Genomic DNA, 27,493 nt, shown 5'->3' with positions numbered 1-27,493 from the left:
TGAGGCCATAGAGATGTTATTATTTCCATATTGTGACCATAATCTTATGTTTGGGGGGGAGGGGGGAGGGGGGGCGTGTTCTAAGGGACCACTTACCTTCCCAGGGGGATAGCCAGGTAGAAGACTGAGAGCATCATGGTTCGGCTATTATTGGTGAAGAGGTCTCCGATGATTGTAGGAGAGATGGAGGAGTAGCTGGATTCACCTATCCCCACCAGGCCTCGGGACAGGACGAACAGCCAGTAATACTGCAGAGCGAAGAGAGCAGTACGAGGTTAAGGAAAGATATACAGATCTATCTATACACAGATGTTGCTTTATAACGGAACATGGACCTGGAGATAACATGACGTTTTGGGCTTCAATGTGCCTTAACCATAATTTACTCGGGGGTACGCTAATAGTATGGCTGACCTTGTGAAACACCTTTCACTGCACCTATCCAGTGTACTGTTTCTGACAATGCAACATATCTTTCTTTTAATTTCTTATGTTGTTATGTGCTGTGTCATGTTATGCTACTCATTTTTTTTAAAGGAAAATAAAACATTTTAGTCACAGAAGAAAACCACTCAGATTCACATCACAGAAGAACACAGCTTCCTCCATGTTGTCGTCAAATAGATTTGTTCCTCTCTTCCACACTTCCCTTTTCCCCCCTGAATGCTTACTCAGCAGTGTAGCATGTTCATAAATCTGTCCGTGTTGCTGTTAAAATCACGCCTACCAAACAAAGAGAACATCAACAAGATATAGAGGGTGGTGATATGGGCTTTAGAGGCTCTGGAACAACCCTGAGTTCCTTTAAAAGGTACCGACACTGAGCCAAAATTATATTAAATTAGAAAGACACCTGTGCTATTTTTCAGGGTCACTAAAATGTGGGAGCTAACCTTTGCCCTCGGTTAGCTGTTTTATAGTAGGCAGAGACAGGAAGACAGAATGACACCCTCCCTTTCCTTCTAAACAACCTGGATTAAAACGTTGATATAAATAGCCATCTGACAAGTTGTTAAAAATGTTCCTGTAGTCACATCCTTTAGTGATGCTCCATGATAGAAATAAGAGTCATCCAACACAGACTATCTCCCCTGAGAGACATTCATATAATTCCTATGACACTCTATCCTTCTCTCTGTCTCACTCGCTCTCTCTCTCTTTATTTTTCACTCACACATTTTATCCTTGCTTTATCCTCCCTATCTACTCATAGTGGGTCCACTAAGAGGGGATGTATGGGTATAGTATGGTTATTAACACTGGTGATGGGAGAATACGCTCAGAGGGGATCCCAGATGATGAGATTAGTGTCTGATGCAGCGTGGAGAGAAAAGATTGGAGAAAGAGGGAGAAGAGGAGAGGGGGAAAGAGAGAGGAGGGAGAGGGGGATGGGTGTAGAAGGAGAGAGAGAGAGAGAGAGAGGTGGATAAAGAGACAATTATGGATAGAAATGGAAAGAGAGAAAAAAATGCAGGGAGAGAGAAATGCAGGGAGAGAGAAAGAGAGTGAGAGAAAAATGGGTTGGGGTGACAATGGATTGGGGAGAGACCGTGTTTTATCAGAAATTTCAAATTTGGTCCCACTTTCTGCGGAGCGCTCCGGTGCCTGTCAGTATTCTGACACAGAGACATGCTGTGAAAGCATCAGTCCACTTGGCACAGCCTGTCTACCCTGTCTGTCTCTCTTGTTATTGTGTCCTCTATTAAGCCAGTCAAATCTGCTCGCACATCCTGTCAATGATGTCAAGACCAGCACCTGTGAAATGTCACCGACTGCGATATCTTTACACTGACTGACTGGAGGCTTTTCTGCCCCAATACTGGAATCAGCCTAGCAACAAGAACCACAACTCAAGATATAAATATCAAGAAAAGAAAGCTATTATCAGACGGGTAATGCTGTTATTTCTGTCAAATAATGCATCTAAGTACAGTACACAGCAAAGGAGAAGAAAATACCAGAAATGTCAGCAAGCGTGAGGGGGTAAAAGGAGGGAAGGGGTGGAGGACGTTCTTTTTACGCTTGATAAAAGAGGACTATAGCATCGTGCCCTACGTTATACACCCACATTCCATTAGCACTTATTCTTCTCTCTCTCTCCATACTTGACAGTTTTCAGAAAGACTTTACTGTAGGTGACATTATGCAGGCATTGGATTCATAAAGCCTTTATAACATCTATAAAACACATAAAATTTGTCATCAGCTGTCATAAGTAGTTTGGCATTAAATGTTATAAAACCGGTTATGTGTTAAAAATGTCTGTTCACATGCTCTAATGTCAATGGTTAATTACAAGTACTATTATACAGTCTGCATTACAACTTATGTCACATGTTATTACATGCTACATAAGAGTACATACCAGATGTTATAACATGGTCACTTACTAACCTGTGTCACATTATTACAATGAATGGAATGATGAGCTCCACAACCATGTCATATGCTCTTTTAGAGTGCACAGACACCTGAAGTAAAGTGACATTCATTTCAGATGTTATAAAACAGTTATACCACGGGATGAGTTGAAAGTATCACAAAACCTTACCATTCAAAGGATCACCAAGAAACATGGGAAAATTGGAGCACAGATGTACGATTTGTTTAATTTGAAAAATTACACATTATAATACCAACAACTTGCCAAGAAAATACAAACATGTTGAAACGAAATGGAAGCAAAAATAAGTTTACACAACTAAATCAACGTTGCTGGGGCACAACAGGATTTGTGACAGCTGTGAAAAAAGTAAGATGTGCATGCTACAGTAACAAAGACAGCAGCTATATTATACAAAAAAGGGGTAGGTAGTTATCTAATTAGCTAGCTAGTTAGGCAGGTAACTAGGAACTCGGCCTTGTCTTAGGACGGTAAGTTGGTGGTTGGAGACATCCCTCTAGTGGTGTGGGGGCTGTGCTTTGGCAAAGTGGGTGGGGTTATATCCTGCCTGTTTGGCCCTGTCCGGGGGTATCATCGGATGGGGCCACAGTGTCTTCTGATCCCTCCTGTCTCAGCCTCCAGTATTTATGCTGCAGTAGTTTATGTGTCGGGGGGCTAGGGTCAGTCTGTTACATCTGGAGTATTTCTCTTGTCTTATCCGGTGTCCTGTGTGAATTTAAATATGCTCTCTCTAATTCTCTCTTTCTGTCTTTCTCTCGGAGGACCTGAGCCCCAGGACCATGCCTCAGGACTACCTGGTATGATGACTCCTTGCTGTCCCCAGTCCACCTGGCCGTGCTGCTGCTCCAGTTTCAACTGTTCTGCCTGCGGCTATGGAACCCTGACCTGTTCACCGGACGTGCTTGTTGCACCCTCGACAACTACTATGATTATTATTATTTGACCATGCTGGTCATTTATGAACATTTTAACATTTTGACCATGTTCTGTTATAATATCCACCCTGCACAGCCAGAAGAGGACTGGCCACCCCTCATAGCCTGGTTCCTCTCTAGGTTTCTTCCTAGGTTTTTTGCCTTTCTAGGGAGTTTTTCCTAGGGAGTTTTTCCTAGCCACCGTGCTTCTTTCACATGCTTTGCTTGCTGTTTGGGGTTTTAGGCTGGGTTTCTGTACAGCACTTTGAGATATCAGCTGATGTACGAAGGGCTATATAAAAATACATTTGATTGAATTTTGATTGATTGGAGAGGCATGCTCTACACAGTCCAAACAATGTGTTTTGTTTGACGGTATACTTGAGAGTAGTTAGTTAGCCATTCACACCGTAGTGGCATGGCAGCACAAGCAGTGCCCTCGTCGATGCATAGCTAGCTAGTTTGCCACCTAAAGGAGGAATTCTGAATTATAAAGCTTACTTTGCAGCATATCACACAATACATTATCTTTCACATATACTTAATTACTTTTGTATCACATTGTTTAACTCAATCTAAATAACATTATCAATGTTCTATTTGTTTGCAATCACGTGGACTTTTCGCCTCTGTGTTGTTATGTTGGTAAGTCCCACCTTTCTTCTTCTGATTTCAGCGATATGATTCGCTGACACAAGAGCGCTCAATAACTTTTCATTGAATGGGCAAACTGTCCATTTGCGTCAGCAAATCATATAGCTGAAATTTCCTTAACAGTTTGGAGATCAAATGAAACGTTATTGAGAGTTCTTGTGCCAGGGAATCATATGGCTGAAATTGGAAGAAGGGTTACGATTAATATAAGATGGTAGAAGAGATGAGATGTCAGCTCATCATGTGGAAACCTAGCTAGCTAAAGCAAATAACATGGATAATAATATTAGTTAGTTTGAGTTAAATAACATGTATTAAAAGGTGCACTATGCACAAATCGCTCCGCCATTTCCTGGTTGCTAAAATTCGAATAGTTTGTTTATGTGACAAAACAAGCAAGTATAGTGTAGAGAATCATTCTACCATCCAAACCACATTTTCCGTAACCAAAAATATTTTATTTTCAGCTTTTTGAAGCTGGTGTACAAAACCGAAAGTAAAATATGCAAAAACAAAACTTAAGAACGGGAAGCATAGAAGTTGCGCACATAGAACAGGGAGGGCAGGTAGCCTGGCGGGTAAGAGCATTGGGCCAGTAACCAAAAGTTTGCTGGATCGAATCCCTGAGCTGACAAGTTAAAAATCTGTTGTTCTGCCACAGCAAGGCCTTAGCCTTGCTTTCAATGAGATGACATATCTATTATTTCTATTTCTATGTGAATCTGGTCAGGTTGCCCAAAAAAGTTACATATTGCAGCTTTAAGATGAAAAGGTAATTGCATTTAAAGTGCAAGTGAAAGAGGATGTTATAGGCCCAGTAGTACTGAGCAATTAACTGACATTTTGGTTATTTTCCTATTTTTAAAACAACTAATTGACCAATGTCAATTTCGAAAAACCGAAATCGCAAACCGTGATTATTTTTTAATAATTGAACCGAAACCGAACTGACCTCAAAAAGCACTTATCGATCAGAACTAAGGCCCTGTGCAGTCCCAAATGTGATTTTCCTGTTTTATGTATATTTCCACACTATGAGGTTGGATAATACTTTTAGTAATAATGCCCTTTTAGTGTAAGAGCTGTTTGAAAAGCCCTCTGTGAAATTTCAACCCTATTTTGGTGGGATGGAGTTTTGGTCTAGCTGGTGACATCACCAGGTGGTACATTTGTTAATATACCAGAAAAGAGAGTTCCAAATCTGTCTGTCCTCCCAATAACAACTACTGTAGTTTTCAGTTTTTCCCTCCCCACTCAGACCACTCCCAGACAGTCCTAGCAAAATTGTTGCTTGAGAAATTGCTCTTTTTGATCCTTATATTAAAAAGGTACATAATTATTACCCAGAAATGATTTTATATTGAGATAAAAGCGGATTGGACCTTTAATACGCTACTGAGTACATTTTTTTTTTATTCTACCTGTTGCTAGTGAAGTTAGCTAGCTAGCACAAGCAGATTGTTAGCTAGATAGCTAACCATCAGTGGGCCAATGAAATGTTGCAAATGCAACATCAACTAGCTACTTTTACCTGATTTCATAACATAGCTGTCATTGTTACTGCATAGCTTCCCTTTTTCTACAGCTGTCACAGATCTTGTTGTGCCCCAGCAATGTTGATTTTGTTGTCTGGTTCGTTAAAAAAATGATGTGTTTTCTTAGCAAGTTGTTGGTATTATGTGTCCTTAAATCAATACAAATCCAAAGTACATCTGTGCTCCCATTTGCCCATGTTTCTTGGAGATACTGTGAATGGCAAAGTTTTGTGATACTCTCAACTAATCCTGTGGTATAAGCACATTCATAACCATTTTATAATTCATCAAATTGTCACTCTACTTAAGGTGTCTGTGCACACTCTATAAGGGCATATGACATGGTTATGATGCCCATCATTCCATGACACAGAGGTTGGTAAATAACATAAGACCATGTTATAACACCTAGTATGTAAGACTCTTATGCAGCATGTAATAACATATGACATAAGTTGTCATACAGACTGTGTAATATCAAATCAAATGTTATTTGTCACATGCGCCGAATACAATAAGTGTTGACTTTACCGTGAAATGCTTACTTACAAGCCCTTAACCAACAGTGCAGTTCAAGAAGAAGAAAATATTCTCCAAGAAGACTAAAATAATAGCCGTTGTAATTAACAGTTGACATTAGAGCATGTGACAACAGGATGAACAGCCATTTTGAACACCCATTATAAACGGTTTAATAACATCCCATACAGTGACTCATAACTATTTCAAACTACGTATGACAGCTTATGACAAATGTTATGTGGTATATAGATGCAATAATGGCTTAATGAATGCATGCATAAGAACACCTACAGTAAAGTGTTACCCAGTTTTAACATTGACTGTTATTCCCAGAAAAAACAACAGGACTTCTTGTCCTGTTACGTAATTCCCAGTGGGTTGTAGGGAATTAGGCCTACATGATGGGAATGTGAACAGACTGGCACACGCAGGGTTATCCTATGTGGCTGAGTTGTATCTTGTTATTACTGTTTTTATGACCCTTATCTAATGTAACAGAAGATTCTCTCTCTCGCTCTCTCTCTCTCTCTCTCTCTCTCTCTCTCTGCATCTATAACTGATATCCCGAGGAGGCATTAGTGTGTGTGTCACGTGTGTGTGTTTGTGCCTGTGTGCGTGTGTGCCTGTGTGTGTGTGCGATCCTGCATGTATGTGTACGTTCCTGCATGTGTGTGTGTGTGTGTGTGTGTGTGTGTGTGTGTGTGTGTGTCGGGGGGTTGCCCTCTGTAGTGAGCTCTGTGCAGGGATTAATAAAAGGCAGTGAGCAAGGGATAGCGGGGTAAAACCCTGCTGTCACACTCTGATCCAGGTGGATGACAAGCCACAGCACGGGGTCAAGCGCACACACACATATTCACACACACACATATTCACACACACAAGCTTTGGAATGCACACAATACACACACACACATGCATACACACATAATATGGAGCATACACAGCACAAAACATCATGTCAGCGATGAAATATGCTAGGGTTGAGTGGTATCCAGATTATCATACCGTTTCTCAGTCACCCAGTAAAATTCTACTTGAGTACAATTCTAAAAGTATTTGGTTTAAAATATACTTAAGTATCAAAACTAAATGTAATTACTAAAATATACTCAAAAGTAAGAGTAAAAGTATAAATAATTTTAAATTCAAACCAGACGGCACCAATTTCTTATTTATTTAATTTACGGATAGCCAGAGGCACACGCCAACATCATTTACAAACACAGCATGTGGGTTTAGTGAGTCCACCAGATCAGAGGCAGTAGGGATGACCAGGAATGTTCTGTTGATACGTGCGTGAATTGGACCATTTTCCTGTCTGTCCTGCTAAGCATTCAAAATGTAACGAGTACTTTGGGTGTCAAGTATTTTTACTTAAGTACTTTATACCACTGCCGTTTCTGTACCATCCCAGTGTATACGGAATTACCGAATGTGCACACAAGGGGTGCTATTTCAAAAGAAAGTATATATATTTATAAGCAAGAAGCTTGATCTTGATATCTAGCCACTTACATGCTGACCAGAACGCACGCGTGCATGTAGATTTTGTCCACCCACACCAGACACGATCAGGACACGCAGGTTGAAATATCAAAACAAACTCTGAACAAACTGTATTAATTTGGGGACAGCTCGAAAAGCATTAAACATTTATGGCAATTTAGCTAGCGAGCTTGCTGTTGCTAGCTAATTTGTCATGGGGTATAAACATTGGGTTGTTATTTTACCTGAAATGCACAAGGTCCTCTACTCTGACAATTAATCCACAGATAAAAGGGTAAACCGAGTTTGTTTCTAGTAATCTCTCCTCCTTCAGGCTTCTTCTTCTTTGGACTTTATATGGTGGTTGGCAATCAACTTTAAGGTGCATTACTACTACCAACTGGACTGGAGTGTGGACCTCAGTTCATCTTTCAATCACCCACGTGAGTACAGTTGAAGTCTGAAGTTTACATACACCTTAGCCAAATACATTTAAACTCAGTTTTCACAATTCCTGACATTTAATCCTAGTTAGGACAACCACATTATTTTAAGAATGTGAAATGTCAGAAGAATAGTAGAGAGAATGATCTATTTTCTGTTTTTATTTCTTTCATCACATTCCCAGTGGGTCAGAAGTTTACATACACTCAATTAGTATTTGGTGGCATTGCCTTTAAATTGTTAAATTTAACTTGGGTAAAACGTTTCAGGTAGCCTTCGACAAGCTTCCCACAATAAGTTGGGTGAATTGTCTCACTCCTCCTGACAGAGCTGGTGTAACTGAGTCAGGTTTGTAGGCATCCTTGCTCGCACACACTTTTTCAGTTCTGCCCACAAATTTTCTATACGATTGAGGTTGGGGCTTTGTGATGGCCACTCCAATACCTTGACTTTGTTGTCCTTAAGCCATTTTGCCACAACTTTGGAAGTATGCTTCGGGTCATTGTCCATTTGGAAGACCCATTTGCGACCAAGCTTTAACTTCCTGACTGATTGCTTGAGATGCTGCTTCAATATATCCACATAATTTTCCTTCCTCATGAAGCCATCTATTTTGTGAAGTGCACCAGACCCTCCTGCAGTAAAGCACCCCCACAACATGATGCTGCCACCCCCGTGCTTCACGGTTGGGATGTTGTTCTTCGGCTTGCAAGCCTCCCCCTTTTTCCTCAAAACATAACTATGCTCATTATGGCCAAACAGTTCTATTTTTGTTTCATCAGACCAGAGGACATTTCTCCAAATAGTACGATCTTTGTCCCCATGTGCAAACCGTAGTCTGGCTTTTTTATGGCGGTTTTGGAGCTGTGGTTCCTTCCTCCTGAGTGGCCTTTCAGATTATGTCGATATAGGGCTCGTTTTACTGTGGATATAGATACTTTTCTACCCGTTTCCTCCAGCATCTTCACAAGGTCCTGTGCTGTTGTTCTGGGATTGATTTGCACTTTTCACACCAAAGTAAGTTCATCTCTAGGAGACAGAACGCGTCTCCTTCCTGAGCGGTATGACAGCTGCGTGGTCCCATGGTGTTTATACTTGTGTACTATTGTTTGTACAGATGAACGTGGTACCTTCAGGCATTTAGAAATTGCTCCCAAGGATTAACCAGACTTGTGAAGGTCTACAATTATTTTTCTGAGGTCTTGGCTTATTTCTTTTGATTTTCCCATGATGTCAAGCAAAGAGGCACTGAGTTTGAAGGTAGGCCTTGAAATACATCCACAGGTACACCTCCAATTGACTCAAATGAGGTCAATTAGCCTATCAGAAGCTTCTAAAACCATGACATCATTTTCTGGAATTTTCCAAGCTGTTTAAAGGCACAGTCAACTTAGTCTATGTCAACTTCTGACCCACTGGAATTGTGATACAGTGAATTATAAGTGAAATAATCTGTCTGTAAACAATTGTTGGAAAAATTACTTGTGTCATGCACAAAATAGATGTCCTAACCGACTTGCCAAAACTATAGTTATTAACAAAAAATGTGTGTAATGGTTGAAAAACAAGTTTTAATGACTCCAACCTAAGTCTACGTAAACTTCGGACTTCAACTGTATATGCTCCTAAAAACCAATGAGGAGATAGCACGTGGGTATATGCTCCTAAAAACCAATGAGGAGATAGCACGTGGGTATATGCTCCTAAAAACCAATGAAGAGAAGTGAGAGGTGGGACTTGCAGGGCATCAAGCTTCACAAGAAGAACCAAGTTCTATTTTAGTACCTGGCAAAACACATACGCTCGTTTACGCACAGGAGCGGTGTGGGTGCAATGATTGAATAACACATGCACACGACGCGAGCGGTTTGGTCAGCATGTTAGCTAGCAAGTTAGCAAACCAAATGCATAGCTGGAGCTCTGAGCTGGATATAATTTAGAACACATCTTAGATATTTCATAGTTATACTTAACTTATAAGCAGTGGGGTCGAATGCACCCCCGCAGCCTCCGTGAGGCGAGGGAGCCCCCAACCTCCCCAAATTACAAAATATTTGTTCCTTCTTTTTAACAGTATTGAAAATCAAACCGTCGGTATTTCAAAATACCCGAGTACAAGGTATAAACAGTATATACACTGATGTGCTGTGACACAGGGGAGGCATCCGCTCACTCACTTCCAAGTAATGGTTGTGCTATTCATGAATCTTGGTGCTGTTGTGAATAATATGTGTTTACTCTGCTGCCCTAAATGATTGTTTCCTCTCCTACTGGTCTGCACCGTGTCTTATTAGTTTGATTTTGAATTAACTATGACTAAAATGACAGTCCCGTTCTTATGCATTGGACTGTAACAGTAGCCACATGCAGTGTTGTTTTGAATGAATTATGACTATGGTTACATCATTGTTATCTGTTGGACTGTTACAGTATGCAGTGTTGTTTTGAAATGAATCACTGTACAGCAGAGCTATTTTCTCCTCTTCTTAAAGGGAAACTTCTGAACTTGTGGAAACCATTTTTATGTCTCTGCATGCAGTATGAAGGAAGTTAGACTTCGTTTTGTGAGCCAATTCAAACTAGTGTTAGCGCAAGTACTGGAAGTCTACACGAGATAGCAACTTCCTTCAAACTGAATGCAGAGACATAAAAATGGTATCCACGAGTTCATCTGACTCTGGGGAAGTAGACAAAATATCCCTTTAAGGGCATGTAATTTAGTAGTGGATAATTATCCTGATATTGTTTTTGTGTGTGGTTACTAGACCATGAGTGCCCCTTGGTTTAAATGAGGCAGCCATTGCAGCAGCAGCACAAACAACAACATCAACACTTATCCTTGCATTCTGTCCGCCAGTCTAGGTTTATGAGATCAAAACGGAATGAAATGTAAAAAATAACAAATCCTCTTGCTCTGGGACCAAATGAAAAATAAAGATGAATTTCTGTAATACCAGCATGCTAAAACATGTGCATAATTGGCGTCGCTCGCAGCACCCTGAGACATTTAGGCTTTTTGGTTTCCTGTCAGAGGCAGTAAAGGGATTAGGTTGGATTTGAAAGAGAGAATCCCTCTAATGACAAGACTTTGTTAATTAATAAATGATCTAACGAGGAACATTAACATGCTGTCTAATTTGAAGTCATCCTAGAAGTAATCCTTTGACGATAATAATTGGGAAACACCTCACAGTCATGCTTTCTATGGCAGCGGACAGCACACACAATTAATCAGGGAAAGCTACTATAAGCAGAGACGCCTACATATGTCAAAACGGTCCGGCAGACTATCACGGCTCTGTGACTGTGGACTATAAATTGGGCTTTTGAGACTATGTCAGCTCTAGTCAGCTCAAACTGACTATTTCCACTTATATACATTCCAAATGTAATTTTGGTTAAAAAGCTTCCCCAAAATAAATACATCCAAAATGCCCAGAGTGGGTTTATAAATGGCTAATGATTAGCATCAGTTGTGAGTGGTATTAATGTTGTATCTCGTGGTCGCTGCACTGGAGGCTGTTACGTAACAGACCACTGTGGTTCAGTTTGATTGACAGATTAGGGGACATCTCTGGAGATAAATATGATGAGGGAGGGAGGGGAAGTGTGGAGATGAAGGGTGTGTGTGTGTGTGTGTGTGTGTGTGTGTGTGTGTGTGTGTGTGTGTGTGTGTGTGTGTGTGTGTGTGTGTGTGTGTGTGTGTGTGAGCTGTAGAAACCGCCTGATCACCTCATCAGGGATGGCCTTTATGGCATGATGTGTCAGAGGGAGATGGGCCAATGGGTGATGGTGGCTGGCTTTTCCTGTCAGCTCAGCCTTAGCAGTGACAGCAGAGAGCAGAGAGAGCCAGGCTGTATTCCCCCAGGGGCAGCTGGCGGCCATTGCAGCTCCATGGAGCAGGGCTACACATGAGATTAGTGTAGTCAGACTGTGGCCCCATGGGGCCATCAACCTAGGACAAACATACCTAAGCTGTCATTCCTCTCCACTGTTAACAGCTCTGGGCCGAACTAGCGCTCTAATTAAGACTCATATCACTGGATCTCTGGATCTGAAAACCCTGGAGCACACGTAGGGCCTAGATATACATCCACAGTCCTGACCTCAACTCATACACATGGACAACGACAAAGGTACACATATACAAATTAATACTCCACAGATGTACATGCACGCACGCACACACACACAGTCAGCTGAATAAGACCCGTATATCTGATGGAAGAAGCCCCTCTTCCCCTCCCCAAATCAGCTAGAGGTTAAACCCCCCACAACACATAGCATGAGGCCAAACCAAAGAGGAATCAGACCACATGGCCTGCTGGCCTTATCCTCTGATGCTCCATGATGCACTCGACTCTGTCTGCTATATAATACTGTAGTGACTCTCGTTCTTTCTCTCTCTCTTAGTCAGGTGCTTATTTTAGGCGATTGCCTAATACCAATTTTAACTTCCATTTTCTGAGAGAGCGAGAGAGGGGAGAAAGATAGAGGGGGCGGGAAAGGGAGAGAGAGAGGCAAAGTGAGAGGAGAAAGCAGACAGGCTGCCCCATAGAGACAAAGTGAGGGAGACAGAGCGAGAGACATAGAAAGAAAGAGAGAGAGTGTGGGAGAGAGAGAGAGTGAGGGAGAGAGACAGCAATAGAGCCATAATAGAATGTCTACAAAGGCTGTGAAGTCAGCGTCACGCTAAATGAGCATGTCATCTAATCTACATTAGCATGACAACTTTGTTTTGGCTGCACAGTACACGTCAGTGCACTTCAAACTGTGGTACTGTGCGGTCACTAACCTTCATGTGCTGAAGATTATAACAAAACAGTTAGCCCACTCAGTGAAACGTCCCCTGGAGTTTCTCTCTTCTACTTACTTCTGATGTGTTGCACATCAAAACATCAAACCTTCCCTCATAGGGGTCATCGTGGGTGATGATAGTAGAAACTCATGGATAATGCTTTTGTCTGTTCTTGAATTAGGTCTACAATTTGAGCAGTGGTCCTCTTACTGAAGAGGTTTGGGTATATGACTTCCGGTGTACTTCCTGTATGTTGAGGAAGTACACAGGAAGTACACATACCTCTTTGGTGATGAAGGAGCTGGAGAGGGTGACGGCGGACCAGAAGAAGATGCCACAGCTCAGGATGATCTTCCTGTTGAAACGGTCGCCCAGGTAACCGAAGATGGGCGCCGCCACCATGAAACTGCAGATGAAAACTGTGGAAGACAAAGAGGCCAAATGTTAAATCACTGTAGCTTCAGTAGGCTATCACTGCCCTTTTCTTTCCTCGCACACAAAAGTAAATAAAAATCATTGTGTGAGAATGTTGAGTGTCGCTGCACTGATGTGTTATTTTATAATTATGAAAGTGTCATAATTCCAATGACAATGAAGTAGGCAAAAGCACAAACGGATCTGGGACCAGGCTAGTAGTCTCCCTGGTTGGTATTGATAGTGAGCCAGGCACTCAGGCGTTCTGTGAAGGACTGCCAAAGGTCACCCAACCTACCTCAGACCATGCAGGATCCCATTATACAGGCACATATTAAAGTGATATTACAGAGACAATGGAAGTATTTTAAAGACGGGGTTATTTCAGCTCTCTCTGATAGCATTATAGGAATGATGTTATTATGTGAATTATGCTGTTATATTATCACGTCTTCAGCATTAGCCTATTATTGCCTCTGATCTGATTTGATTTAATATGTATCATCTAAGCTGGCCGAGCAATAAAAACAAAGGTTGCTTTCTCTTTTATAGTCATAGTAATCCTCTCACTGAAATTGAGCATGAACCTCACTAAAGTACAGTAGGTTACAGTACATGAGTGGGTGGCTGAAAGTGTGCTTCACTAATCCTCTCACTGCTGACTTTATAAAAACAAATCCGCGGGGGGCTTATGGCAGTATCTATCTATGAGAAAGACAACCCTCCCTAAACATTGTTGAATATTTAATGTTATCGGACAGAGGTTTATTTCTCTGCAGATATAAAGGGCAGAGGGATTACACTTGACAGCAGTACAGTCTGACAACAGGGCTTCGGAAGACGGGCACTCTCCAAGAGTGTTTTGACACTTCATCAGCATAAAGCTATCCTGGGGGGGGGGGGGGTTATATAACAATAAAGGGGTGGGTCTGCAGCATCATCGAGAAACAGCCTGATAGGGAAGAGCAGAATGCTGACCTCAGAGGGCCACACTGTCTCTTTAACACTATACAGTATATTACTAAGGAAATATATTCCCTTGGCTGACAAAGAATTCAAAATCACAGTGCTATCCAATGTGGCCTAGCCAAAGGATGACCCAAGGGTGACGCAGCCAAAGGATGACCCAAAGGTGACATAGCCAAAGGATGACCCAAGGGTGACGTAGCCAAAGCAGAAGCAAAAACAAAACTAGATGGGGGGTTCCCCACACAGAGACTATAGCCAACTGGGTTTGTCCTGCTATCATTGCCTGTACTGAACCAGGGGCTCCACTGTACAGAATATATACTGTAGTAGTAGATGGTGCAGTTGAGATATCACAGGGTTCCCTGCCACATATCGATGCCCTCATCTTGATATTTAATAACTTCCAATTATAGAGGAAGAGAAAACGCTGAGGCAGCTTCATTATGGGATGTTACTGTTGGCACTGTTTCCAAGCCGACCGCTCTGCTCCTGTAACAGAGGAGGTGCTTCTCTCTGGAACCACACCAAGCCTGTTAGGAAATCCACAGAATCATTTGGTACACTGAAACAAATTAGGGCTATTTCATAACTAATACTTGTTCTGTTTTATGGAGATTTATCTTTTGTAGGACCTACCTGGGACTTTGCTTTTATGATGATTTATAATTCATGTTGAGTATTTGTTTTGTCTGCGGCCAGGCTAAAGAGCTGACATCAATGTACTATTATATCAGGTTTTACCTTTTTAGTCACAACATATTTATTCTAAATATAATGGGTTGTAGCTAGATACATATATCACCTGTTGAGGGATGGGAACACAAACAGGCACTCAAAATATTCACTCAAACACACACTCAAACACACACACACACACACACACACACACACACACACACACACACACACACACACACACACACACACACACACACACACACACACACACACACACACACACACACACACACACACACACACACACACTCAGAACCGCAGATCAAACACACCCGGCTAAGGAATGGTTGAACAATTCCTCTGTCAAGCTGATCTATTTGGGGTGATTTTGGTTTGGCACATCTTTCTCCCTCTGACATCATGATGAGTTTAGTAATTAGTTGAATAAGCACACAGACTGGGTGGTTAGCATCATTGAGGCATCCTCTACCAACCATTACCAGATAATGGCGCTTTGGTCTCTGTAGTCAGGTGTCAGCCTTCTGTCAGGTCAATTCAATTTAAGGGCTTTATTGGCATGGGAAACATATGTTTACATTGCCAGAGCAAGTAAAATAGATAATAAACAATAAAAAATGTACTGTAAACATTACACTTCCAAAAGAATAATGAGATTTCAAATGTCATATTACTCTCTCTCTCTCTCACACACACACACACACACACCACACACACACACACACACACACACACACACACACACACACACACACACACACACACACACACACACACACACACACACACACACACACACACACACTACTAACTAACCGCAGGGTGTCATACACAGAGATAAGACAGGGAGAGGCCCACAATCAGCCTCCACCAGCAGCTGTACATGGGTTTAAATAGACAATCTCTCAGGGGTGATGGTGCTCAACAGAGAACTGCCACAACAATATGAACTCAAAGTAGCAAGAAGCCTGTCTGCTAACTAAGCAATTAAGAAGGAGACCACACATGGACAATCCTCTCCTCTCTCTCCCTGTTTCCTGTGAAACTGTGATTTATTTCTAAATTAACTGTGTTTGTTTTTACAGTGGCATCATTATCATCTCTCCTCTATTCAAAGCACCTGGGAGTGGAGGTTTTGTGCTGTATGTGCGTGTGTGTGTGTTTGCGTGTGTGTGTGTGCGCGCGTTCGTGCATGAGGGCTTATTCAGCGTTAGCCAATTAACCCCTAATTCACCCCAGTGTGTGTTTGAATTCAGGCCTAAGTTCTCGGTTAGTGCTAGTGATAATGATTGAACTCTCTGGGCAGTAGCACAGAGTTTACCTTTAGTTTAAACAAAAAGGAAAAGATTAAGGGGAAAATACCCAAAATATACCGTACAAGGTGGTGCGTGCCTGCGTTTTGTGTGTGTGTGAGTACACGCCTGTGTGTGTGTGTGTGTGTGTGTGTGTGTGTGTGTGTGTGTGTGTGTGTGTGTGTGTGTGTGTGTGTGTGTGTGTGTGTGTGTGTGTGTGTGTGTGTGTATGTATGTGTGTGTGTGTGTGTGTGTGTGAGGTCTATGAAACATTCAAGCCAGTATATTTCCATAATTAACTATGCATAATGAAAGGTGCACTGGCGACACACACATTGGCGCTTAGATTGACTGGAATCTATTCCCCATGAGTATGAATGAGGCATTAGCCTGACACAGTCAGTTAGCAGGAAAGGTTATATAGATTCCAGTGCACCTACTGGGTAGGTGTTCTAGTCAGAGTGTATGTCTATGGTACAGAGCAGGTGCAGTTATAACGTCTATGGTGACTAGTGAATACTGCCTCTGGCTATTTCCCCAGGCCAGGTAGATTCCTTAAGATGTTGACTGTCACGAAACCATAAACAGATGAATTATGACTGTGTTGTTATTGTTAGAGATTGTCTTTGGTGGTTGACCAGGGGGACAGAAAGGCGTGATTGGTTGTTTAGCCAAAATAGCCACACCCTTCCTTTCCATAGAATCAGAAACACCCACAGAATGAAATACTGTAGAACACTATTACATTGTATCTGTATGGCCCACCCTTCCAACCACTGAATCAAGGCTGGTGAGTTCTGAGTTCCGCTAGCTGATCTAGGTTTTGTTCTCTATGTCTGTGGTTCCGTTTCTGGTTATCTACAGTCAATCACGGACTACAAAAGAAAAATCAGCCCCGTCGCAGATCACGATGCCTTGCTCCCAGACAGACTAAACAAGTCTTTTGCTCGCTTTGAGGACAATACAGTGCCACTAACACGGCCCGCTACCAAAACCTGCGGGCTCTCCTTCACTGCACCCAACGTGAGTAAAACATTTAAATGTGTTAACCCTCGCAAGGCTGCAGGCCCAGACGGCATCCCCGGCCGCATCCTCAGAGCATGCGTAGACCAGCTGGCTGGTGTGTTTACAGACATATTCAATCAATCCTTATCCCAGTCTGCTGTCCCCACATGCTTCAAGAGGGCCACTATTGTTCCTGTTCCCAAGAAAGCTAAGGTAACTGAGCTAAATGACTACCGCCCTGTAGCACTCACTTCCGTCATCATGAAGTGCTTTGAGAGACTAGTCAAGGACCATATCACCTCCACCCTACCTGACACCCTAGACCCACCCCAATAGGTCCACAGACGACGCAATCGCCATCACACTGCACACTGCCCTAACCCATCTGGACAAGAGGAATAGCTATGTAAGAATGCTGTTCATCGATTACAGCTCAGCATTTAACACCATAGTACCCTCCAAACTTGTCATTCAGCCTCTTCATCCTCAGGAGGCTGAAGAAATTCGGCTTGTCACCAAAAACACTCACAAACTTTTACAGATGCACAATCGAGAGCATCCTGTCGGGCTGTATCACCGCCTGGTACGGCAGCTGCTCCGCCCATAACCGGAAGGCTCTCCAGAGGTTAGTGAGGTCTGCACAACGCATCACCGGGTGCAAACTACCTGCCCTCCAGGACACCTACACCACCCGATGTCACAGGAAGGCCAAAAAGATCATCAAGGACAGCAACCACCCGAGCCACTGCCTGTTCACCCCGCTAACATCCAGAAGGCGAGGTCAGTACAGGTGCATCAAAGCGGGGACCGAGAGACTGAAAAACAGCTTCTATCTCAAGGCCATCAGACTGTTAAACAGCCATCACTAACATTGAGTGGCTGCTGCCAACATACTGACTCAACTCAAGTCACTTTAATAATGGGAAAATTGATGTAATCAATTTATCACTTGCCACTTAATATTATTTATATTAGATCATGTTTACATAACCTACATTATTAATCTCATATGTATATACTATACGCCATACCATCTACTGCATCTTGCCATCTTGATGTAATTAGATGTATCACTAGCCACTTTAAACAATGCCACTTTATATAATGTTTTCATAACCTACATTACTCATCTCATATGTATATACTGTACTCTATACCATCTACTGCATCTTTCCATCCTGATGTAATGTATCACTAGCCACCTTAAACAATGCTGCTTTATATGTTTTCATACCCTACAATACTCATCTCATATGTATATACTGTACTCTATACCAACTACTGCATCTTGCCATCCTGATGTAATGTATCACTAGCCACCTTAAACAATGCTGCTTTATATGTTTTCATACCCTACAATACTCATCTCATATGTATATACTGTACTCCATACCATCTATTACATCTTGCCTATGCCGTTCGGCCATCACTCATTTATATATTTTTATGTACAAATTCGTATTCATTCCTTTACACTTGTGTATACAAGGTAGTTGTTGTGGAATTGGTAAATGACTTGTTAGATATTACTGCATGGTCGGAACAAGAAGCACAAGCATTTCGCTACACTTGCATTAACACCTGCTAACCATGTGTATGTGACAAATACATTTGATTTGATTTACTCAATTTGAATAGGAGACAGACGGAAAAGGCTTAATTTGGGGCAAAATTGAGTTCAAGACAATTCCCTTGGGCCCAATAAAAGGAAGCTGATAAATATATTGGATTTATGATTTTTTTTGTATCCTCCTACCAAAAAGCCTTATTATAGACTGTTGGTATCCATCTTCCTCTAAAGACTGAACTGAAGGCACACGTGTACATTGCCTTCAGAAAGTATTCATACCCCTTGACTTATCCACATTTTATTGTGTTACGGCCTGAATTCTTTTTTCTCCTCCATCTACACACAATCCCTCATAATGACAAACTGAAAACGTTATTTTTTTAAACATTTTTGCAATTTTATTGAAAATCAAATACAGAAATATCTCATTTACGTAAGTATTCACACCCTTGAGTCAATAGAAGCAGCTTTGGCAGTGATTACAGCTGTGAGTCTTTCTGGGTAAGTCTATGAGAGCGGTTTATACTTGGATTGTACAACATTTGCCCATTATTCTTTTCAAAACTCTTCAAACTCTGTCAAATTGGTTGTTGATTGTTGCTAGACAACCATTTTCAGGTCTTGCCATAGATCTTTAAGTGAAAACTGTAACTGTGACTCATTGCGCTATTTCTATGCTTCCCGTTTCTATGTTTCGTTTTTGCATCTTTTACTTTCGGTTTTGTACACCAGCTTCAAACAGCTGAAAATACAATATTTTTGGTTATGGAAAATATATTTCACAGTGGTTTAGATGGTACAATGATTCTCTACACTATACTTGCTTGTTTTGTCACAAACTGAAATTAGGCTATTTGAACTATTTGAATTTTACCAGGAAATGGCGGAGCGTTGTCTGCATAGTGCATGCTCAAAGGGATATTCAATGTCAAATTAAATCAAATTTATTTATAAAGCCCTTCTTACATCAGCTGATATCTCAAAATGCTGTACAGTAATGTCACCTTTTTTTTACCCATCTACCAATAGGTGCCCTTCTTCGCGAGGAATTGGAAAACCTCCTTGGTCTTTTTTGTTGTTGAATCTATGTGCACATTGATTGATTAATTGATCAAATACTATACAAAGATAAATAACTTACATTTTTCAAAACTAATCCAATCTGTAAGATGGTTACTAAGATGGTCAATAAACTGGATGCACTCTATCACAGTGCCATCCGTTTTGTCACCAAAGCCCCATATACTACCCACCACTGCGACCTGTACACTCTCGTTGGCTGGCCCTCGCTTCATACTCGTCGCCAAACCCACTGGCTCCAGGTCATCTACAAGACCCTGCTAGGTAAAGTCCCCCCTTGTCTCAGCTCACTGGTCACCATAGCAGCACCCACCTGTAGCACACGCTCCAGCAGGTATATCTCTCTGGTCACCCCCCAAAGCCAATTCCTCCTTTGGCCATCTCTCCTTCCTGTTCTCTGCTACCAATGACTGGAACGAACTACAAAAATATCTGAAACTGGAAACACTTATCTCCCTCACTAGCTTTAAGCACCAGCTGTCAGAGCAGCTCACAGATCACTGCACCTGTACATAGCCCATCTATAATTTAGCCCAAACAACTACCTCTTCACCTACTGTATTTATTTATTTATTTTGCTCCTTTGCACCCCATTATTTCTATTTCTACTTTGCACTTTCTTCCACTACAAATCTACCATTCCAGTATTTTACTTGCTATATTGTATTTACTTTGCCACCATGGCCTTTTTTTTGCCTTTACCTCCCTTATCTCACCTCATTTGCTCACATTGTATATAGACTTATTTTTGTACTGTATTATTGACTGTATGTTTGTTTCACTCCATGTGTAACTCTGTGTTGTTGTATGTGTCGAACTGCTTTGCTTTATCTTGGCCAGGTCGCAATTGTAAATGAGAACGTGTTCTCAACTTGCCTACCTGGTTAAATAAAGGTGAAATAAAAATACAAATAAATGGTTGTTCCAGTTTAGATGGTTTAGGTAGTCTTGTTTGTCAAGTCCTTCACCATAGAAGTCATTCTTAATGCAGGTTGTGGGTGATCAAATATTACATTTGTTGGATATAGTACCTCTGTCTGGATTCCGATAGGAATTACTAATCATTTCACAAACCAGATTATTGTGACTTGCAGATCTGATGTGGTCCATGAGACAAGATTTTCAGACCACAACTACCGGCCTTATGAAACGTACTGTATAATAAATGGTCATAAAGGGTTTCATTCTAATTCAAACACATTCACTTAGGTAGCCACTTGGTGAAGGCTTCAGGACTAGAAATGATTGAATGCAACAACCATGACTCTGTCACTAACAAACACAGTTAGGCAGGAAGGGAGCTCAGCGGAGGTATCAAGCTTCCATAGAATCCTTTCTCTACCACTCACATTCCAAGGCTGAGCACCATTGTCTAGATGTATCTTTGTGATCGTCTCTCTCTCCACTTGTTGTTTATGGTCTGACGCAGCATGGGGCAAAACCATAGACATTGCATTATTGTATCTGAACCATTATTGTGTCTGTGAGAGCATGGGTAGCACCATTGAGGTCATCTCCATTTTGAAGTAGTCAATTTTCTTCTTCTACTACTTCTATGAGTTGCATACTGCCACCTAGAGTGTGTTGTTTGAACAGGTATAAAACCAAGTTTGCCGATTTACTGCCACCTACAGTTGTGGATTGTTTGCTCACAGGTATAATTCATTGGCTGATCCCTCCCGATGACCTGGATGGAATATGAAGTCCCACCCAGATGACTACTTCAAAATGGAGAAAGCCCTCAATGGCGCTGCTCATGCTAAAACAAGCTTTTGGGCACTAAAGTCTATTTTTGTTTATGCATTTTGTTTATGCTTTGCAATGAAGGGAAGGAAATGTCTTTGATGAGATCATTTATAGGACATTGGGTTAGCTCTGACCACTAACATCTCTGATTGACTTTCCCTCTAAACAAGGTCAAGCCAGAGAGAGTTATAAGAGCCAGTCAACCCATATCTCCAGTGGAGTATAGCGTAGAGTATATACTATGGGCTGACCTCTAACGAGTGGTGCTATACACACATGCATGCACACATGCACACTAACACACCTGCATGCACATACACATCGTGAGATTATGAATGCTTGAAAGGAACAATGGTGATTGACACACATCTGTGTGTTTTTTTGTCCTTATAAGGGAAGCCACATTGAATGTCTTTATTGTAATGCCAAGTATTTGATGGGGTGAGGCTATAACCTTAAGAACTTACAGAACAATCAGTGGGTGAATGAAATCTACAGGCAGTTAATCAGTACCATACACTCTCCTTGTATCAATCTTTATCAGGTCAGACCGTTAAATCGGTCAGACCATGAGATGAGCGGGCTCATCTGCTGAGTAGACCTAGCTACTTTACTGATGCTGCATGTTTGTGATAGCTGTCAGTGATAATGGAGTCCAAACACAGACATTTGTGACTCACACACACACACACACACACACACACACACACACACACACACACACACACACACACACACACACACACACATACACACACATACACACACACACACACACACGATACACCACCAATCAAACACACTGCTTCCCAATGCTTGTCATTAGAATTATGTAAGCTGTTTCCTTTTATTAGCCTATAGCCTGGTCCCACCCCATCTACTCTGACAAACACAGATCTCCATCTTTAAAGTCATTTAGTTGGTCATTATTGTGTGCCTTTTGGTCATTAAACTAATTACCAGTCATGTCTGTGGGATTCTGTTTTAATCACAATAGATTATGAGACGAAAGTCTCATTACTTTTTAACTCTTTTACTTGAGTACATATTCTCTCTGGGGATGACCCATAGACTAATGACAAGGACATGGTTTCTGGATGAAACATCATCTGCTATCTTTCATAATGGATACTGCTTCACAGAGTCAAGAGTCAACTTAACCTCACAAAGAGGCCTTTTAATCAAGGAGATTGATGTCGACTGCTTGTCTCTCAGGGGAGATCTAGGCCTTTGAGGCCAGGCAAGGAGGAGCATTCTGACTTGTAGCCTATCTCACGTACGGCTTCTGTTCTGTAGACTGGATGGATTAATCTTACTCAACTCTCATTCGTTCTCATTCAGACAACCTTGTGTGTGGAGTTGGTGTGTGTGGAGTGTGCAGTGCCTCGGGCATTCATAAAAACAGTCTTATAGTCTCTCCTGAACTCGCTTATTCTCTGTGTAGTTTAGTGAGGATTGCAACAGATGAAAGATATTATATCCATATTCCCATACTGGGTCCATATCCCCATATTGGGTAGACCTGTATGGCTACTGATGTTTTCATTTCAAACACCTATTCATGTGTGTCAAACCTAGACCGAAGATTCCTCAAATTCCTCATCGAATTCTCTGCGTGCCTGTCAGGTGAGCACCAGGCCAGACCAGTTTGTCTCTCAAGGTGCAAATTACCATCAATTACCGGGATTAGCTGCATTTAGGAACATTAGGACATTCCTTTGGACGACAGGAGAACAAAGGCTGGGTGACAACCGGACAAAAATAATAGCGTCTATTTTAGTGTCTGTTCTTGACTCTCAGTAACCTGTGAAGTGAGTCTAGCAGACTTGAGCTAGTTTCGTTGTGATGTTCTCAAGCTCAAGGCTGTTGAATCACACATAATAATACATTTACCATAGGCTATGTAGTTACCTCACTCAGACAAGGCTTAAGATGAAGCCTTTGAGGGGACTGCCCACCTCTCAGTGATGAGACATACTGTAGAACATGAGAGTGTTGGATGGATGTGAGGGGGTGGCATCCCGCCACAGAGACTCCCGCTGACTAAGTATGCCGGACGGCTTTTGGCTGCCCGTCATTTTGCCTGATCTGCTAGCTAGCTAACCCATGGAGAGAGATGGAGATACAGTACAGTATACGCCTCCACTTTAAGATCTCAGTGTGTCCGTGATACAGGGGGAGATATACAGTGCAAAGTATTCAGACGCTTTCCCCTTTTCCACTTTTTGATACGTTACAGCATTATTCTAAAATTGATTAAATTAAATGTTTTGCTCATCAATCTACACACAATACCCCACAATAACAAAGCAAAAACAGGTTTTTAGACATTTTTGCACATTTATTAAATATAAAAACAGACATACCATATTTACACAAGTATTCAGACCTTTTGCTGGAGCTCCGGTGCATCCTGTTTGCATTGATCATCCTTTGAAATGTTTCTACAACTTGACTGGAGTCCATCTGTGGTAAATTCAATTGATTGGACATGATTTGGAAAGGCACATACCTGTCTATATAAGGTCCCACAGTTGACAATGCATGTCAGAGCAAAAACCAAGCCATGAGTTGGAAGGAATTGTCCGTACAGCTTGAAGACAGGATTGTGTTGAGGCACAAATCTGGGGAAGGGTACGCAAATATTTCTGCAGCATTGAAGATCCCCAAGAACACAGTGGCCTCCATCATTCTTAAATGGAAGAAGTTTGGAACCACCAAGACTCTTCCTAGAGCTGGCCGCCCAGCCAAACTGAGCAATCGGGGGAGAAGGGCCTTGGTCTGGGAGGTGACCAAGAACCCGATGGTCACTCTGACAGAGCTCCAGAGTTCATCTGTGGAGATGGGAGAACCTTCCAGAAGGACAACCATCTCTGCATCACTCCACCAATCAGGCCTTTATGGTAGAGAGGCCAGACGGAAGCCACTCTTCAGTAAAAGGCACACGACAACCCGTTTGGAGTTTGCCAAAAGGCACGTAAAGGACTCACAGACCATAGGAAATAGATTCTCTGGTCTGATGAAACCAAGATTGAACTCTTTGGCCTGAATGCCAAGTGTCACGTCTGGAGGAAACCTGGCACCATCCCTAAGGTGAAGCACGGTGGTGGAAGCATCATGCTGTGGGGATGTTTTTCAGCAGCAGGGACTGGGAGACTATTCAGGATCAATGGAAAGATAAACGGAGCAAAGTGCAGAGAGATCCTTGATGAAAACCTGCTCCAGAGCGCTCAGGTCCTCAGGACAATGACCCTAAGCCCAAAGCCAAGACAACACAGTAGAGGCTTCGGGACAAGTCTCTGAATGTCCTTGAGTGGCCCAGCCAGAGCCCGGACTTGAACATCTCCGGAGAGACCTGAAAATAGCTGTGTAGCGACGCTCCACATCCAACCTGACAGAGCTTGAGAGGATCTGCAGAGAAGAATGGGAGAAACTCCCCAAATACAGGTGTGCAAAACTTTTAGCATCATACCCAAGAAGACTCAAGGCTGTAATCACTGCCAAAGGTGCTTCAACAAAGTACTAAGTAAACGGTCTGAATACTTATCTAAATATAATATTTATGTTTTAATTTTTTATAAATAAAAATAAACCGTTTTTGCTTTGTCATTATGGGGTATTCGGTGTATATGGATGAGGAAAAAAACTATTTAATTCATTGTAATGTAACAAAATGTGTAAAAAGTCAGGGATTCTGAATATTTTCCGAATACACTGTATTACAGTACTTCTACAGAGCACACAATATGTCTGGATATCACTTACATAGAGGTGGTGAAAACAGGGGAGGACAGAGAATGTGATCCCTCATGTGTCACTGACAAACACTACTCATTCAAGGGTACATAGACATTTAATTGAGTTCTACTGAGTGGGCAAATGGAGGGATTTTCAATATAAAGCATATGCAGTTGTCTGTATGCCACTGATGTATGTCCCAAAGCGAGTCACTCCTCACTAGCAGGTAATGGGCATAGTTCAGTTAAAGTACAATATCTACTGTAATATAGAGAGTGAAGATAGATATACAGTACCAGTCAAAAGTTTGGACACACCTACTCATTCAAGGGTTTTTCTTTAGTTTGACTATTTTCTACATTGTAGAATAATAGTGAAGACATCAAAACTATTAAATAACACATATGGAATCATGTAGTAACCAAAAAGGTGTTAAACAAATCAACATTTATTTTATATTTTAGATTCTTCAAAGTACCCACCCTTTGCCTTGATGACAGCTTTGCACACTTTCTCTTATCCAGCTTTACCTGGAATACTTTTCCAAAAGTCTTGAAGGAGTTCCCACATATGCTGAGCACTTGTTGGCTGCTTTTCCTTCACTCTGCGGTCCAACTCATCCCAAACCATCTCAATTGGGTTGAGGTCGGGTGATTGTGGAGGCCAGGTCATCTGATGCAGCACTCCATCACTCTCCTACTTGGTCAAATAGCTATTCTTGCCATAATATGGACTTTGTGTTTTACCAAATAGGGCTATCTTCTGTATACCATTCCTACCATGTCACAACACAACTGATTGGCTCAAACGCATTAAGAAGGAAATAAATTCCACAAATTAACTTTTACCAAGGCACATCTGTTAATTGAAATACATTCCAGCTGACTACTTCATGAAGCTGGTTGAGAGAATGCCAAGTGTGAAAAGCTGTCATCAAGGCAAAGGGAAGAATCTCAAATATAAAATATATTTTGATTTGTTTAACACTTTTCTGGTTATTACATGATTCCATATGTGTTATTTCATAGTTTTGATGTCTTCACTATTTTTCTACAATGTAGAAAATAGTAAAAATAAAGAAAAACCCTGAAATGAGTAGGTGTGTCCAAACGTTTGACTGGTACTGTATACTGTACACACCTCCACAGAGCAGAACTCCTAGTCTTTAGAAAAGCTCCTGTCCTCTGCCTCATCAACACATGGCACCCCCGGACATCACTTAGAATGTACAGAGATATTCCCCCCTCCCTAGGGACAATAGGAACACCCTGATGGGCATCCTGCCTACAGTGCCAGACAGAGGAAGAATCCCCTCTGCCTGGCTGCCTTTGCCTCGCTAGGCAATGAGTCAACCAATGATTCAAATACGCTTTTCTATCTATTCCTATGAATAAAACATGTTGTATGGGGTATGTCTGTGTGTGATTGATATTCACTCAGTCTGTATGGATAATACATTTCCCTATGAAACAGCTTCCTATCCAACAGACCAGAGAACAGAGCACCTGCAAGGGACTGCTTTGTGTGCGTCCCCAATGGCACCATATTTCCTATACAGTGCACTACTTCTGATCGGGGCCCATAGGGCTCTGGTCAAATGTAGTACACTACAGTATCTAGGAAATAGGGTGCCATTGGGAACGCACACGATAGTGCACTATATAAGGACTAGGATGCCAGTTGGGACGCAGTCATGAATACGGCTTTGGGATGAGGGATACCAAACGCACAGCGGAGTGTGTTTGATATTTTTCCATAAATCTTTATCGACAGCAACTTGTTCGTATACTCCCGCGTATGTATTTTAATTGAGATAACAATGTTTTTTATTATTCCCAAGTACTCTCCCTGTCTTGTGGCCCATGTGTTAGGGGATAAAATGGTTGGAGGGGCTGGTGTAAAGCTGTTGAAAGGACGTAGAACATATTGGGATCTTACCCCCTGCTAACACACACACACACACACACACACACACACACACACACACACACACACACACACACACACACACACACACACACACACACACACACACACACACACACACACACACACACACACACACACACACACACACACACACAGATGGACAGACAGACAGACACACAAATAGACAAACACGCAGACACACAGACAGACACGCAGACAGACACACACACAGCTCGTCCGCTCTCTCTGTCCTTTCTGTCACTGCCAAGGTTATCTGGCCGGTGAAAGGGCTGCATGA

At 41.8% G+C, this 27,493-nt stretch overlaps 1 protein-coding gene across 2 annotated transcripts in view; it reads right to left on the bottom strand.

Moving 5' to 3' along the window:
• Nucleotides 1-27,493, bottom strand: part of spns2 (SPNS lysolipid transporter 2, sphingosine-1-phosphate) — a 136,116-nt gene that overhangs the window by 49,544 nt on the left and 59,079 nt on the right. For both annotated transcript variants that reach the window (XM_014195820.3, XM_014195819.3), the window contains exons 3-4: nt 13,039-13,175; nt 97-248 (exon numbers count right to left, since the gene is read on the bottom strand). In XM_014195820.3, coding sequence (XP_014051295.1) covers nt 97-248; nt 13,039-13,175 — 289 coding nt within the window. The remainder of the gene's footprint in view (nt 1-96; nt 249-13,038; nt 13,176-27,493) is intronic.

This window comes from Salmo salar, chromosome 04, assembly GCF_965601325.2.
Source record: "Salmo salar chromosome 04, fSalSal1, whole genome shotgun sequence".
Taxonomy (NCBI): Eukaryota; Metazoa; Chordata; class Actinopteri; order Salmoniformes; family Salmonidae; genus Salmo; species Salmo salar.
This window is presented reverse-complemented; position numbering and strand designations above follow the sequence as displayed.